The sequence below is a fragment of the Hyperolius riggenbachi genome, chromosome 11 (assembly GCF_040937935.1).
Source record: "Hyperolius riggenbachi isolate aHypRig1 chromosome 11, aHypRig1.pri, whole genome shotgun sequence".
NCBI classification, from domain to species: domain Eukaryota; kingdom Metazoa; phylum Chordata; class Amphibia; order Anura; family Hyperoliidae; genus Hyperolius; species Hyperolius riggenbachi.
In genome coordinates, this window is record NC_090656.1 from 245,419,980 (window position 1) to 245,437,775 (window position 17,796).

General features: G+C 50.6%; 1 protein-coding gene across 2 annotated transcripts in view; it reads right to left on the reverse strand.

The window, feature by feature from the left end:
• Positions 1-17,796, reverse strand: part of LTO1 (LTO1 maturation factor of ABCE1) — an 89,581-nt gene that overhangs the window by 59,299 nt on the left and 12,486 nt on the right. For both annotated transcript variants that reach the window (XM_068260051.1, XM_068260050.1), the window contains exon 3: positions 2,287-2,357. In XM_068260051.1, coding sequence (XP_068116152.1) covers positions 2,287-2,357 — 71 coding nt within the window. The remainder of the gene's footprint in view (positions 1-2,286; positions 2,358-17,796) is intronic.

The following is a 17,796-nucleotide window of genomic DNA, read 5'->3' on the forward strand; positions in this document are numbered from 1 at the left end:
ACATCATCCACTGCATACCACTGGCTGCAGCTAGCCACACCCCTCCATCCCTGAAACGCATAGTGACATCATCCACTGCATACCACTGGCTGCAGCTAGCCACACCCCTCCATCCCTGAAACGGGTAGTGACATCATCCACTCCGTACCAGTGGCTGCGGCTAGCCACACCCCTCCATCCCTGAAACGTGTAGTGACATCATCCACTCCGTACCAGTGGCTGCGCCTACCCACACCCCTCCATCCCTGAAATGCGTAGTGACATCATTCACTGCATACCATTGGCTGCAGCTAGCCACTCTCCTCCATCCCTGAAACGCGTAGTGACATCATTCACTGCATACCACTGGCTGCAGCTAGCCACTCTCCTCCATCCCTGAAACGCATAGTGACATCATCCACTGCATACCACTGGCTGCAGCTAGCCACACCCCTCCATCCCTGAAACGCGTAGTGACATCCACTGCATACCACTGGCTGCAGCTAGCCACACCCCTCCATCCCTGAAACGTGTAGTGACATCATCCACTCCGTACCAGTGGCTGCGCCTACCCACACCCCTCCATCCCTGAAATGCGTAGTGACATCATTCACTGCATACCATTGGCTGCAGCTAGCCACTCTCCTCCATCCCTGAAACGCGTAGTGACATCATTCACTGCATACCACTGGCTGCAGCTAGCCACTCTCCTCCATCCCTGAAACGCGTAGTGACATCCACTGCATACCACTGGCTGCAGCTAGCCACTCTCCTCCATCCCTGAAACGCGTAGTGACATCATCCACTGCATACCATTGGCTGCAGCTAGCCACTCTTCTCCATCGCTGAAACGCGTAGTGACATCATCCACTGCATACCATTGGCTGCAGCTAGCCACACCCCTCCATCCCTGAAACGCGTAGTGACATCCACTGCATACCACTGGCTGCAGCTAGCCACACCACTCCATCCCTGAAACGCGTAGTGACATCATCCACTCCGTACCAGTGGCTGCGGCTACCCACACCCCTCCATCCCTGAAATGCGTAGTGACATCATCCACTGCATACCAGTGGCTGCAGCTAGCCACACCCCTCCATCCCTGAAACGCGTAGTGACATCATCCACTCCGTACTAGCAGATATGGCTAGCCACAACCCTCCATCCCTGAAACGCGTAGTGACATCCACTGCATACCACTGGCTGCAGCTAGCCACTCTCCTCCATCCCTGAAACGCGTAGTGACATCCACTGCATACCACTGGCTGCAGCTAGCCACTCTCCTCCATCCCTGAAACGCGTAGTGACATCATCCACTCCGTACCAGTGGCTGCAGCTAGCCACACCCCTCCATCCCTGAAACACGTAGTGACATCATCCACTCCATACCAGCAGATATGGCTAGCCACAACCCTTAATCCTTGAAACGCGTAGTGACATCCACTCCGTACTAGCAGATATGGATAGCCACACCCCTCCATCCCTGAAACGTGTAGTGACATTGTCCACTCTGTACTAGCAGATATGGCTAGCCACACCTCTCCATCCCTAGTGACATTGTCTGCTCCGTACCTGGTGCGGAGACTTGACATGAAAAATAACCACCTGGAAAAAAGGGCGTAGGGGATTGCCGCTGGTAGAATATAGCTAAAAATAACGATATTCTACTACTGGATTCCGATAGTAAGATATCAATCTTTACTGATATTTTACTACGACTAAGCCTAACCCTACTCTCATACAGAACCCTCCACCTACTGGTGCGTCACCCACTGCTGGCGCCTAACCACCTCAACCTCCCCATCACCCCCCCCCCCCCCCCGTTGCAATTTGCGGTGATGACAGTAGAGTTGGATGCAGGAAGTTGCCCAAAAAAATGGCTGTGCATTGGGAAGACTCAACGCATGCTAATTTATCAGGTGCTTCCATTCATCCAACTTTCCTGTCATTGCTGCAAATTGCAGCTTTTGATGCCCAATCCTATCCCCCCCCGTTGCTTAACCCCCCTCCATCCTCCTTCCTGGCAGAGCCGCGATTTCCAGCAATGAGAGTAAATTTGGGCGCACTATGCAGAGGCCTTGGCACTATGCAGAGGCCCTCCGCGCCCACTATGCACAGCTGCAATTTCATTACGGTAAGACTCAACGCCCGATATTCTACCCTGGGGACTTCCTGTGCCCAAATTTCCTCCCATTGCCACAAATCGCGGCTCTTATAATGTGAGCCCGCGGCGGAGCCCTTGTTTCCTGTTCGGAGCGGAGCACCTGGAGCTTCATACAGAGTAGTCTGCAGTATAACCACACCAACCTGTGTCTGTCATCTGAACCGGGTGTGAGCAGGTGTCTCCACGCTGTGGCAAATCCCAGATAGCAGCCCAGCTGGAAAACAGAGAGGCCAATCAGAGACCAGAAACATTACAGGAAGAGTAACTCTCAATGTATGCTAAAAAGTCCAATATTAAACCCTGGTACACACATTCAATTATGATTGGCCAATCACTGGCCAATGTTACCACCTCCATGTAGTATGATGGTCAACAGATATTGAATGCTATGCACAGAAGCTACATGGAGGTGGGAAAATTGGTTAGTGATTGGCCAATCATAATTGAAAGGCTTTATGAAGACCCAATACAGGTAATCCCTGGTTAGTGAAGAAGATGGGGACTGGCAGTTTGTTCTTAAGCTGAATCCTTAAAGGGACTCAGCTGAAAATTAAACAGATTTTATATATATACCTGGGGCGGGCATCCTCCAGCCCCATACGCTCTGATCGCTCCCACGCCACCGTCCTCCGCTGCCTGCAGCTATGAGAACCGGCACCCCGCAGTTCCGTCAGTCGGCTCCAGTCTGGCGTAAGAAAAGTGCGCTGTTTGCATATGTCTCCAGCAGTTGCTGAAGAGATACGTAGAGGGCGACTTCTCCTGCGTACACTGGCCCGACTGGCGTCAGTCACGGGACCCGGTTCCTGAAGCTGCAGGCAGCGGAGGACGGTGGCGTGGGAGCGATCCAGGTGGATGGGGCTGGAGGAAGCCCAAGGTATGTATAAAATCTTTTTAATGTCAGCTCCGAGTCCCTTTAAGTCGGAACACTGTGCCATCTCTGTTCCCTGTACCTCCTCTAAGCCCCCCTGTGCCTCCAGAGTCCCCCTCTATGTCCTCAGCAACACCCTCTACCTCCACTGTGTCACCGCTGTCCCCCTGTTCCCTCAGCACCCCCCTCTGCCTCCACTGTGTCACCACTGTCCTCCTGGTCCATCAGTGTCCCCCTCTGCCTTCACTGTGTCACCTCTGTCCCTCTGTTCTCTCAGCATCCCCCAGTCTCCACTGTGTCACCTCTGTCCCCCTGTTCCCTCAGCATCCCCCAGTCTCCACTGTGTCACCTCTGTCCCCTGTTCCCTCAGCATCCCCCTCTGCCTCCACTGTGTCACCGCTGTCCCCCTGGTCCCTCAGTGTCCCCCTCTGCCTCCACTGTGTCACCTCTGTCCTCCTGGTCCCTCAGTGTCCCCCTCTGCCTTCACTGTGTCACCACTGTCCCCCTGGCATCCTCCTCTGTCACCTCTGTCCCCTGGCATCCTCCTCTGTCACCACTGTCCCCCTGTTACCTCAGTGTCCCACTCTGTCACCTTTGTTCCCCTGTTCTCTGAGTCCCCCTCTGCCTCCACTGAGTCACCGCTGTCCCCCTGGTCCCTCAGTGCCCCGCTCTGCCTTCACTGTGTCACCTTTGTCCCCCTGGTTCCTTAGTGTCCTTAGCGTCCCCCTCTGCCTCCACTGTATCACCTCTGTCCCCTCCACTGTACCAATTCTGTCCCCCCTGTTCCCTCAGTGTCCCCCTGTCTCCACTGTGTCCTTGTTCCCTCAGCATCCCCCTATGCCTCCTCTGTCCCTTCAGTGCCCCCCACAGTTCCTCTGTGCCCTTACTGTCTCCCTCTGTGCCCTCAGTGTCTCCCTATGTGCCCTTAATGCCCCCTTCCGTGTCCCTCTGTACCACCTTTCCCCCTTAATGCCTCCCTCAGTGCCAGTGTTGATGGTGCTGATTTCATTTTAGCAAAATTTAACATAAAATTTCACCATTGCGATTACATGTAATTAAAATTTTGATTGTAAGCTGCACAAACCTCCAGGGGATCCTGGTGCTGGACCACAGCTTTGCATTAAAATGTATTTAATGTGTATACAGAACCAGTGGTGCTCAGCAGAGCTCGAATATTCGAGTAGCTCGAATATTCGAGCTCTTTTTCAACTATTCGAGCTCGGTATTCGAGCTCCGAATAGCTGGAGCTATTCGAATGGGCTATTCGAGTGAACTCGAATAGCCCATTCACTATTCGCGCTATTCGAGCTAACAGCGCTATTCGAGCTCGAATACCGAGCTCGAATAGCGTCATAGCCCAGATTGATGTCCTTAGAGCCAATCAGAGGGCTTCCAGGCCCTCTGACGGCGGCCAATCACTGAGGGGGACCCTGGCCAGCCCCTATCCTATAAATAGCGGCCGCCATGTTCCGTTTCTCCGTCCTTGCCCGACTTTGCACAGAGAGAGATTTGCTCCTTTGTGCGTTGGCTTAGCAAGAGCTTTATTGTGGTCATTTACCTAGCGTTTTTGCTCACATACACCTCCTATATACACCTATATTGTTGTTAGTTAGATAGACATTGTATTTTAGTTAGTAGCTTTTGTGTTACATAGAGAGAGACTCAGACAGCTGCTGCAGGCTTACAGCTTTAGGCCTCAGGGCCTTGCCTGTGTGGGCAGCTGTTCTCTCCTGTCCTCTGTTTATTTCTCATCTATACCAGTATTTCTGCTGTCCTTTAGTACTGATTGATTGTATTTTGTATTGTAGTTATATACTGTAACTGTACTAGGACACTCACTCAGTCACTGTGCATAGGCTACTAGCTCCTGCGTGTGCGTGCACTCACTGTCTGTGTACTGTACACACACTATTTCCTTCTGAATAGTTATATACTGTAACTGTACTAGGACACTCACTGACTGTCACTGTTCATAGGCTAGCTCCTGCGTGTGCGTGCACTCACTGTCTGTGTACTGTAGTGTACACACACTCTATTTCCTTCTGAATAGTTATATACTGTAACTGTACTAGGACACTCACTGTCACTGTTCATAGGCTACTAGCTCCTGCGTGTGCGTGCACTCACTGTCTGTGTACTGTAGTGTACACACACTCTATTTCCTTCTGATTACTGATTGATTATTGTAATTTCTGGTTGTACTTACTGTTACTACTTACTGTACTAGTAGGGACACTCAGTCACTGTTCATAGGCTAGCTCCTGCGTGTGCGTGCACTCACTCACTGTCTGTGTACACACACTCTATTTCCTTGTGATTATTACTACTGATTATTGTAACTTCTAGTTGTACTTACTGACTGTTACTACTTACTTACTGTACTAGACACTCACTCAGTCACCTCGCCCACCAACCCACTCCATTAAAGTACCCCACTTTTCACCCGCCCTTTTAAAAAAACTTTTGTGTTTACGCCCAAAACATCGAAGATGTCTGGAAGTGGCAGCCAGCGCGGTCTGGGCAAGGGGTAGGGCAGCAAGGGAATCAGGAGGAGAGGGAGCAGCATTGTGGCAAGCCGCGGCCGCGGGCGCGCCACCATGCACAGTTCCGCAGCAGCAGCGTCAGTGGCCAACATTCCTCCTATAGCCACTGGCCGTGGACGCCTTGGGCGCCGCCCAGCAGGAGCATCTGAAACTCACGCTGCAGAGACACAGCAGCAGCAGCGTGTAGCACCTGCTCCGATTTTCCTCCAGCCGGGTCGGAAACGTCCCATTGAGGAAAAGGATGCAGACACTGTGGTGCAACTGATGACGGAGGATGAGCAGCCCGCCATCAGCTCTGCATCCGAGGCCTCCACCCTCACCACCACCACCCCTGTTCGCAGCAGCCGCCCAGCAGGGCCTGGGGAGGAGGCCAGTTCACCGTCAGTCGCCGACCTGTCACTCAGCACTCTTTTGACCCCAGGCATGATGAGTCAATTGTCTGCTGTTGTTGGCGATTTGGAGGAGGAGATGCTGATGGGCACTTTGGGGGATGAGGGATTGGACAGCAAGACTGTGGCGACAGTCAAGCAGCCCATCCATGCATCAGGAGAGGAGTTTGGGGGGTCATCATCCCAGCAGGACATGTTTCAGGAGGGGGAGGATGATGATGACACGGTGACAGACAGAGACTGGGTGCCACCACCTCCAGGGGATGTCGTCCTCAGCAGCTCTGAGGAGGAGGAGGAGGATGCGCTTGTGGGCCTTGCAAGGAGGCGCATCATTGCAAGCATTGGCAGTAGTAGGCAGGTCCCCCAGCCTGCTGGTGTCTCAGGCTCAGCAGCAGCAGCATCTGCCAGTACCACCACCAGCCGCACCCAAGCCCCCCCCCCCCCCCCCCCCCAACCACCACAGGGAGACAGGCAGCAGCGGTTCCATGCCATAGGGGGTTGTTTTTGTCACCAATCTGGCGCTTTTTCACCATGCCCACAGTGTACAGCAAGTACGCCACTTGCAACCACTGTCAGCGGAAGTTGAGCAGAGGTGCAGACCCCTTAAAGTTCAGCACCAGCTCGCTCATCAACCACCTTGCTGCGAAACATTTCCACCAGCATGAGGAGTTCCAGAGGCTGAAGGCATCTGGTGCTGGCAGTGGCACCACACCCATCACTGCACAGCCTTCAGCAGCAGCAGCAACAGCAGCCACCCGCCCTCCTGCTCCTCCAGCAGCACCAGCAGGAGTGCGGAAACGCACTGCTCCTCCCCCCTCTGCAACTCCTGCCACCGACACTGAGGCCTGTTCTGGCAGCCAGTCCTCAGTGGCCTCCTCTGCTGATTCCCGTGCCAGCAAAAGGCCACGCCAGAGCCTTTTGAGCGAGTCCTTCCAGGGAGTGGTTAGGGCTCTGCCTCCCAGCAGCCGTCGCGTGAGTCAGCTGAACGGCTTGCTGGCACGGGCCATGTGCTCCCAACTCCTGCCGTACACGCTCGTGCAGGAGGGGAGCGACATTCGTGCGCTGCTTGCTTGCGCAGCCCCAGACTGGCAGCTCCCCAGCAGACACTTCTTCGCCCGCAAGGCCATTCCTGCACTGCACCGCTTTGTGATGGCCAATGTGGAGCGAGGGCTGGAGCACGCGGTTGGTGAAAGGGTCCACGTCACCATGGACTCCTAGAGCAGCAGGCCGCTACCTGTCCTTCACTGTCCACTGGGTCAGCTTGGTGGAAGGGGGTGAGGATGGGAGAGCAGCAGCGGGCACAGCAGCAGCAGCAACACAGTGGGTGGTGCCACCCCGCAGGGTCGGGGGAACTGCAGCAGGTTCCTCCGATCCTCTGCCATCCTCCGGCACACCTGGCCAAACCCCCCGCCTCAGCAGCAGCGTGAAGGCCCGCCACTGCCAAGCGCTGCTGCACTTGGTCAGCCTTGGGAAGACCAAGCTGACGGCAACCCATGTGTTGGCCAAACTCCAGGAGCAGGAGAGGATTTGGCTGACCCCCAGAGGCCTCAGAGTCGGAGAGGTGGTGGCCGACAATGGGGCCAATCTGGTTGCCGCAATAGACAGGGGAAACCTGACCCACATCCCCTGTCTTGCCCACGTGCTGAACCTGGTGGTGCAGAAGTTCTTGCGCACCTACCAGGGGATGGGCGAACTGCTGGAAATGGCAAGGAACGTTGTGCGTCACTTCCGGCGCTCGGCTGCAGCCTGTGCGAGCCTGGAAGACGTGCAAAAGGAGCTGGAGCTGCCACGCCATCGGCTGATCCTTGACGTTCCGACTCGCTGGAACTCCACCCTGGCGATGTTGGAGCGTCTGGTTGAACAGAAGCACGCTGTCAACCAGTACCTTGCCCTGGCCACTGTTTCCGCCGCTCAGAGAAGGGACAAGACCAGCAACATCCCGTCCATCGTCCCCGATGATGACTGGAGGCACATGCAGCAGGTGTGCTTAGTGCTGGCTCCCTTTCTGCAGGCCACTAACATGGTGAGCAGGGACCATGCTATGGTCTGCGAGTGGGTGCCCCTGGTTTCTCTGCTGAACAGGGCCCTCGATGCTTTGCTGGAACAGGGAGCGGCAGCCTTGGACCAGCAGGAGCGGCAACCAGCTGCGCAGTCCACCTCTGAGGGGGAGGAGGAGGAGGACTTGGTGGAGGTCCCTGACCTTGCTGCTGATGAGGGGGATCAGCACAGCGCAGCTGAGTTGGTGCGGGGGTGGAGAGAGGCTGAGGCGGCAGAGGAGGAGGATGAGGAGGACAGCACTGCCGTCGATGTGCCAGCAGACGTGGCCCGCCTCTTCCCAATGGCAGCGCACATGCTGACGTGCCTGCGCAGGGACCCCAGGGTGATCCAGATGAAGCAGAGGGAGGACATCTGGATCAGCATGATGTTGGACCCGCGCCTCAAGGGGAAGTTGAGCCAGTTCCTGCCGCCTGCAGGAGGAGACCCAGCGCAACAAATAAGGAGCTTGCAGCAGGCCCTTGTTGAGCGCTTGGAGGAAGCCTTCCCCCAGCCTTCCACCCCCACTGTCCAGCCAGCACAGAGGCAGCAGCAGGTGCCTGCATCCAGCAGCAAGCGCCCCACAGACCTGCTGTCTCTCAGCAACGAGCTCTACAGGACTGTAGAGGCTCCGGCAGCAGTGACTAGAGAGGAGGTGCATGCAGCAGCATCCTCCTCCGGTCACAGCCAGCGCCTGACCCGCATGGTGGCTGACTACATGGGGTCCTACAGCGGGCTTGACAGCGATGCCCCTGTTGATCCCATGGAGTATTGGGTCAAGCGCCTGGAGATCTGGAGCGAGCTGGCGCAGTACGCCCTGGAAGTGCTGTCCTGTCCCCCTTCCAGCGTGCTGTCCGAGCGCTGCTTCAGTGCAGCTGGTGGCGTGGTCACCGAGAAACGCTCACGTCTGTCTCACAAGTCTGTGGACAGACTGACGTTTCTCAAGATGAACCAGGCGTGGGTGGAAGGCGAGTTCCTGGCCCCTGTTGTTGGCAAAAGGGGGACATGAACTGAAGAACCATCGTTAATGTGCCTTACCACCCTTTACCACCTCCTGGCTCCTGCTCACTAAGCCAGCCTGGTTCACTTTGACTATTACGTCGCCTGCAGCCACACATTTTACACCTACAGTGGGCTGCTGTGTACTGCCCTTCTGCTGTCTGTCTGTGTTTCCCACTGTCAGGGTACACAGATTTACCTTCTGCTGCCACTCTGCCACCAGCTATTACTTCAAAAAATAGCTATATCTGTGTAATTGGTTGTAAAACCAAAACTACAAAACCATTAAAAAAAAAAAGGTTTAATTTTTCTGAGGTGCCCGGGTTGAAAACTGTGTTGTCCCAGTTGTGTATTGGACACGATGTGGGCTGCACGACCGCTGTCTGGGACCTCCTGTTGTGTTTATTTACAGCCCTGGTATCACCCGCTAGGTACCAGGGCTATTATGTCACGCTGCCTGCCTGCTGCCACACTCACACTACTCCTCCATTCCTCCTGCTGCTGCTGCTGTCTGTCTGTGTTTCCCACTGCCAGGGTACACAGAATTACCTTCTGCTGCCACTCTGCCACCAGCTATTACGTCAAACAATAGCTGCTCACATTACTCCTCCATTGCTCCTGCTGCTGCTGCTGTCGGTCTGTGTTTCCCACTGCCAGGGTACACAGAATTACATTCTGCTGCCACTCTGCCACCAGCTATTACGTCAAAAAATAGCTATATATCTGTGTAATTTGTTTTACAAACAAAACCAAAAAACCATACAAAAAAAAAAAAAAAAAAAAAAAAAGGGTTTAATTTTTCAGAGGTGCCCGGGTTGAAAACTGTGTTGTCCCAGTTGTGTATTGGACACGATGTGGGCTGCACGACCGCTGTCTGGGACCTCCTGCCTGCTGTGTTTATTTACAGCCCTGGTATCACCGCTAGGTACCAGGGCTATTATGTCACGCTGCCTGCCTCATTGACTGCCTGCTGCCACACACTCATCCTCCTCCTCCTGCTGCTGAATTTACCTCCTGCTGTCTGTGTGTTTCCACTGCCAGGGAGCACATACAATGGCGCTTCCAACATGCGTGCGCCACCAGCTATTTGTTACGCTCAAAAATAGCTGCATTTCTTTAAAAAAAAAATTGAAAAGAAAAAGAAGAAGGAGAAGATGAAGAAGAAGAAGAAGAAGAAGAAGAAGGAGAAGATGAAGAAGATGAAGAAGAAGGAGAAGATGAAGATGAAGAAGAAGGAGATGAAGATGAAGAAGAAGGAGAAGATGAAGATGAAGAAGATGAAGAAGATGAAGATGAAGAAGGAGAAGATGAAGATGAAGAAGATGAAGATGAAGGAGAAGATGAAGGAGAAGATGAAGATGAAGAAGGAGAAGATGAAGATGAAGGAGAAGATGAAGGAGAAGATGAAGATGAAGGAGAAGATGAAGATGAAGATGAAGAAGGAGAAGATGAAGAAGGAGAAGATGAAGAAGGAGAAGATGAAGAAGGAGAAGATGAAGAAGGAGAAGATGAAGAAGGAGAAGATGAAGATGAAGAAGGAGAAGATGAAGAAGGAGAAGATGAAGAAGAAGAAGAAGATGAAGAAGGAGAAGATGAAGATGAAGAAGGAGAAGATGAAGATGAAGAAGGAGAAGATGAAGAAGAAGAAGAAGGAGAAGATGAAGAAGGAGAAGAAGATGAAGAAGAAGGAGAAGATGAAGAAGAAGAAGAAGAAGAAGGAGAAGATGAAGAAGAAGAAGAAGGAGAAGATGAAGAAGAAGGAGAAGATGAAGATGAAGAAGAAGGAGAAGATGAAGATGAAGAAGAAGGAGAAGATGAAGAAGAAGAAGAAGGAGAAGATGAAGATGAAGAAGAAGGAGAAGATGAAGAAGAAGAAGGAGAAGATGAAGAAGAAGAAGGAGAAGGAGAAGAAGATGAAGAAGATGAAGATGAAGAAGATGAAGAAGATGGAGATGAAGAAGATGAAGATGAAGATGAAGAAGATGAAGATGAAGAAGATGAAGATGAAGAAGATGAAGATGAAGAAGATGAAGAAGAAGAAGAAGAAGAAGAAGATATAGAAGATAAATAAGAAGAAGTATATACAGTACTGAACAAAATTCTGGACACAACTTCTCTTTCCACCTTTTTTTTTTTTAAAGGAACATGCCCACATAATCACTTGCTGTTGTTACTTGGAAAAAAAGATGTTTCTTGCATCATTCACCCTCAAAACAAGTGTTGGAAGCTATTTAAGGCCAATTCGAATAGTCAGCTCGAATAATGAGCTCGAATACCGACTCGAATAGTAAGCTCGAAGTCCGAGGTCGAATCGAATAGTAAAAATTATTCGACTCGAATATTCGACTGACCTCGAATAATTTACTATTCGAATTCGACCAAACTCGAATTTTAAAAAGGGGTATTTGAGCACCACTATACAGAACTCTTTACATAGTGAAATGTCATCTTACCGAGTTTAACCACTTAAGCCCGAAGGGTTGTTTATTTTTTTTGCATCTGAGCAACTTTCATCTCCCATTCATTTGCCAATAACTTTATCACTACTTATCACACTGAATTGATCTTTATCTTGTTTTTTCAGCCACCAATTAGGCTTTCTTTGGGTGATACATTTTGCTGAGAATTTATTCTAAATCCATTTTAGCAGGAATATTAAGAAAGAAATGGAAAAAAAATCATTTCTCAGGTTTCAGCCATTATAGCTTTAAATTTTTTTTTTTTTTTTTAACCTCAGATCATTCACCTGCTCGACCGATAAATACATAACTTCACTGCCATGCTCCTAGGTCAAGCTGAGCTGTCATCATCGGTTATCAATATAGCAGGAGAGAAGGGGGGGTTATTTTACATTTTATCAATCTATTTATTACAAAACTTTATTAAAACTTTATTAAACCATATAGAGCTATGCTACTTCCTTCATTTTCTACCCTACCCCAGCTTTCTCTCATCTTACCACTTAAAATCAAACCTCTTACCACACTCAACATCCGTTCTCCACAGGCGCTCCATCCATACTCCATTTAACCCATTTAACCCAACCTTGGCCCGCCTCACATACTCCCTACTCTTACTTCCTACTACTCTTACCTAAGCATTTCCGACCAGATCATTCGCCATTTATATAAGGCACTATCTTGGAATTTTTCTTCTTCTTCCCATTCCTCCAATACTAGAAATTTTTTCATCTCTCCTATCCAGTCCCTCAGAGTAGGAGCCTCTACCTCTTTCCACTTACATGCTATTAATTTTTTTGCCACCACCGCGGCTGGATAGGTCAGATTCTGGACTTCCCCTGTCCCCAGGATAGCCTTTGTTTCTGTAAATCCACAGATTTTTTTCCTTCCTCTATTACAGAAGGATTCAATTTCCATCCAAAATTTGTGGATTTTAGGGCAGGACCACCACATATGGGCGAGTGAACCCCTGTCTGCTTGGCATCGCCAACATTTATTGCTTGTATTAGCTCTCATCTTACTCAGTCGTGCTGGTGAGATGTACCATCTCGCTACCAGCTTATAATTAATCAGCTGGTAGGCGGGAATCTTAGATGTCCAGATCTTCTTAAAAATCTTTCCCCAATCCATGGCTTGAATCGGTTTTAAATCCATTTCCCATTTTGTGCAAAAAGGGGGACGCAAGGGATCATAATAACCACCAATAAAATTATACAACAGGGATATTGATTTATCTTTTTTTACAGCAGAACTGAAACAACTCTCAAAGAAATTCTTCTGTCCGCTGATTTTGCCTCTTATTTTATAGAAAAAACTTAATAATTGGCAGTATTTAAAACCCTTTACCTTATCCTCCTTTATTTTTATCATTTGATCTGTGAACTCTGTCAACGTCGTAGCAGGCTCAAATATTGTATCCCTAAACCATTGCTCATTCATACCAGGTTCAAAATTTGGATTATTACCCATTATAGCTTTAAATTAATACATGTTACCGTAATTAAAACCTATGTATTTTATTTGCCCATTTGTCCCGCTTATTACACTGTTTAAATGATGTCCCTATCACAATGTATGGCGCTGATATTTTATTTGGAAACAAAGGTACATTTTTTCAATTTGCGTCCATCACTATTTACCAGCTCATAATTTAAAAAATGGATATTAATACACTCCTTTGACATGCATATTTAAAAAGTCCAAGGTTCTGTCAGCTTTTCTGCGGGGGGCTTCGATCAATGAATGGGATCTATAATCTCATTCATTGATCGCTGGGCTAATGGCCAGCGGCAGGAGCGTGCACGGCCCGCGGAAGTGCACGCAGCCCATCTGGACAAGAATGTTCGTCCAGTTAGGCTTAAGTGGTTAAAAAGATTTTACTTTTAATTTTTCAGTCAACTTTCTCGAAAAAAATAGTTTTTTTTTAATAACTTAGGCCCAGTTCACATTAGCCTTTAAAAACAGTCTGTTCGCAGATTGGAAGGGAACGGATGCAAATGGATCTAATGTTAACCTTGGATCCGTTCATATCCGTCCAAACGTCTCCGTTCCACACAGTCCGCAAGTTTCCTCCTGCAGCACTTTTTCCGGACCGATGAGCCCAGCGGAATGGAAACGGAAGCTGAAGCGCAGCATGAGGGCAATGAGAAAACGGAACGTTTCTTCACACTAGTGAAGAAACTGACCGTTCTATCCAGCAAAATCCACTTTGGTGATCGGGGTCTAGGGGGAAATGTGGAAACAGAACAGAAGCCGCTGAAGGCAAACATGTCCGATCGACCGGTAATCAGATCCATTTTCATGGATCCATTTGCCACTTAATGCAAGTGCGAGCTGGGCCTAAGTCCCACAGAATGAAATTATGCAATTTGATGTGGATCCGAGATGAGAAACTTACTGTAACAAGTAACTTGTCTATATATCTTATCTAAAGTTTAGATAGTTTACACAGCAAATCTAGCTGCAAACAGATTCAATAGTTTATGATTATTTCTTCCTGTGAAACAATGACAGCAGCCATGTTTGTAAACATTATACAGGCAAGCTTACTTGCATCTTAAGCACTCAGCCTGTGAAAACTCCCCTCCCCTCTTCTCACCTCTGAAATCACTGGCTGGTAACGCCTCCTCCTCCCCAGACTGAGCTCCCATAAGACCTTGCTACATGGGTCTCAGAATGCCTAGGCGCTGGAGGAGCTGTGGGCGAGGCTTGTTTAGTTTATAGGGAATTAGGGTATTAAAACAAACAAACAAACAAACAAAAAAAGTATTGGGCTTGAGGAATGCCCTATAAACTATATGTAAGGAACACTATGCAATGAGTAAAAATTTATCTCGGATCCACTTTAAAGAGGAACTGTCGCAAAAATCTTAAAATGTAAAACACATACAAATAAGAAGTACATTTCTTCCAGAGTAAAATGAGCTATAAATTACTTCTCTCCTATGTTGCTGTCACTTATAGTAGGTAGTAGAAATCTGACTGTAATGATCTGCACTGCTGTCTGCACTGGCAGACAGCTGTTTGACCATTTTTTAGGTCTGAGTGCTGCAGGTCTCTGGAAAAGAGACCTGTCTTCACTCTGCAAGTTGCAGAGCTGCTGTTCTGGGGAGGAATGTGCATACACTTTTCATGCAAATTGCTTAGCTGCTTCCTTTGTTGGCTTGCAGTATAAATACCATTTCTTCCCAGAATTCCCTGCTGGTCATACTGGTTTGTTTCTGCTTACTTACCTGGAGTGTCAGCCTTTGCAAATCGTTTGCTAAGATTATCTTAGAGTAATTCCTTGGGAGTGCACTAGGCATTCCTTCTAGCGTAGTCAGATTGTATTATCTGTTTTGCTTTGTACTGTCTATCTGTAGCGATTGTCTTGCCACCAGCGGCGGTCGACAGGAAATCGTACTGTCTGTTGGGATCGCATTCGCCCTAGCGGTAGTGGTGATGGTTCCTTCCGTCTGGGAGTGTGGGCCAGAGCTGCGGTTGCTGCTGGCTACTTCCCACTGCGTTCCGCTGTTGTGTGTTCGCCGTCGCCGGGTGGCGCCTAGATTGGTGGACACACATACATTCTGACTCTGTGCTCACTTTCTCTCTACAGGTGCATAGCACCAAAGCTGGGTTCTGTCGTTTTATACGCTTGTGGAGGACTTCCGCGGTGTCAGCGCACATCTGGTGCGCTGACCACGGAGATAATTCCACAATAGTTACACTGACATTACCGACAGGTTTTGGGTTAGTCTATCTCTTCATGGGGGATTCTCAGCATGGCCTTTATTCTTTATAAAGACATTCACTGAAATAGATTTTATACAAAGATGCTGGCCAGCCTCCCTGCACACCGTACACTTTTTTGGTAGTTGTACGGAGCAACTGCCATCGACTAAGTGCTTTTAAAAATAAAGAAAACCCTGAGAATCCCCCATTTGAAGATGGGCTAGTCCAAAATCTGCCGGTAATGCCAGATTTCTACTACTTACTGTAAGTGACAGCAACATAGGAGAAAAGTAATTTCTGGCTCATTTTACTCTGGAAGAAACATACTTCATATTTGTCTATATTTATATGCATTTTAAATTTTAAGATTTTCCCGACAGAGGTCCTTTAAGGGGGGGAAAAAAATTCCAGGAACCTGAAGTGGTTAAAGAAATCTTTCTTCACGGGATTATTATATCTCAGTTAGGATAGCTTAACCTCTTCTGAAGGTAAACATAGGATTACATCATCCTGTACTCTGTGGAAGGTGCGACTAGACAGAACTGACAAAGATCTCAGCCTACAGTAAAAATGGCCAAGACACCGCCTGTCACGGAGGAACTGCAATGGAAGGAAGAGCTGCACACGGTGTACTGACAAGATATCTATGTCTCGTGACAAAGCACTAAAGTCACAAGACCCACAGCAATCGAGGAAACACATGAAATAGTGTCAGAGTTCAGGGCCACCATCAGAAATTTTTGGGCCTTATAGTGGGCACACTTACTGGGCCCCTCTCACTCCCCTCTGCTCTGTGCGTCCGCTTTTCACGCACTTCCATGAGTGGGAGCGTTCTGCGTGTGCTCAGTTCTGTAAGACTATAACTGCTTGCACATAATGCCCCCATCTATGGGAGCAGGATGGAAGAGGGGCGTGGCCTGGAACTGTGCATGCTCAGTGCCCTATAACCCCGCTGGATTGTGCCGACTTCACAGGAGCACAATGGATGGAGCCAGAAGGGTATTGAGGGAGCTGAGGGACTACAGGGGGCTGGAGGGAGCTGAGGGACTACAGGGGGCTGGAGGGAGCTGAGGGACTACAGGGGGCTGGAGGGACTACAGGGGGCTGGAGGGAGCTGAGGGACTACAGGGGGCTGGAGGGAGCTGAGGGACTACAGGGGGCTGGAGGAAGCTGAGGGACTACAGGGGGCTGGAGGAAGCTGAGGGACTACAGGGGGCTGGAGGAAGCTGAGGGACTACAGGGGGCTGGAGGGAGCTGAGGGACTACAGGGGGCTGGAGGGAGCTGAGGGACTACAGGGGGCTGGAGGGAGCTGAGGGACTACAGGGGGCTGGAGGGAGCTGAGGGACTACAGGGGGCTGGAGGGAGCTGAGGGACTACAGGGGGCTGGAGGGAGCTGAGGGACTACAGGGGGCTGGAGGGAGCTGAGGGACTACAGGGGGCTGGAGGGAGCTGAGGGACTACAGGGGGCTGGAGGGAGCTGAGGGACCACAGGGGGCTGGAGGGAGCTGAGGGACCACAGGGGGCTGGAGGGAGCTGAGGGACCACAGGGGGCTGGAGGGAGCTGAGGGACCACAGGGGGCTGGAGGGAGCTGAGGGACCACAGGGGGCTGGAGGGAGCTGAGGGACCACAGGGGGCTGGAGGGAGCTGAGGGACCACAGGGGGCTGGAGGGAGCTGAGGGACCACAGGGGGCTGGAGGGAGCTGAGGGACCACAGGGGGCTGGAGGGAGCTGAGGGACTACAGGGGGCTGGAGGGAGCTGAGGGACTACAGGGGGCTGGAGGGAGCTGAGGGACTACAGGGGGCTGGAGGGAGCTGAGGGACTACAGGGGGCTGGAGGGAGCTGAGGGACTACAGGGGGCTGGAGGGAGCTGAGGGACTACAGGGGGCTGGAGGGAGCTGAGGGACTACAGGGGGCTGGAGGGAGCTGAGGGACTACAGGGGGCTGGAGGAAGCTGAGGGACTACAGGGGGCTGGAGGAAGCTGAGGGACTACAGGGGGCTGGAGGAAGCTGAGGGACTACAGGGGGCTGGAGGAAGCTGAGGGACTACAGGGGGCTGGAGGAAGCTGAGGGACTACAGGGGGCTGGAGGAAGCTGAGGGACTACAGGGGGCTGGAGGAAGCTGAGGGACTACAGGGGGCTGGAGGAAGCTGAGGGACTACAGGGGGCTGGAGGGAGCTGAGGGACTACAGGGGGCTGGAGGGAGCTGAGGGACTACAGGGGGCTGGAGGGAGCTGAGGGACTACAGGGGGCTGGAGGGACTCGCAGGTGAGTAAAAAGCCTTCATCCCATTTGTCTCAGGTTGCCTTTAATCACTTAGGGCTCATTCACACTAGGGGTGTTTGAGATTTTTAAAAGCGCTGGCGAATTTCTCAATCGCCCTAAAAGCGCTTGTGCAATGATTCCCTATGAGAGAGTTCACATCTGAGCGTTGTTTCCGATCCGCTCAGATAAGCGGTGCTTGGGCCATTTTTGAGGCGATTCCGCCTCAATGGAAGGTATAGGAAAAACGCAAACCGCTCACAAAATCGCTTTGTGCAGCGTTCGCAGTTTTAAGAATAAATACAATGGCCTCAATTCACTAACATCATGCTAGAAATAATAAGGCAAGAGAAAACTTACCACCGCACAGTGAGAGAGTTATCTTATC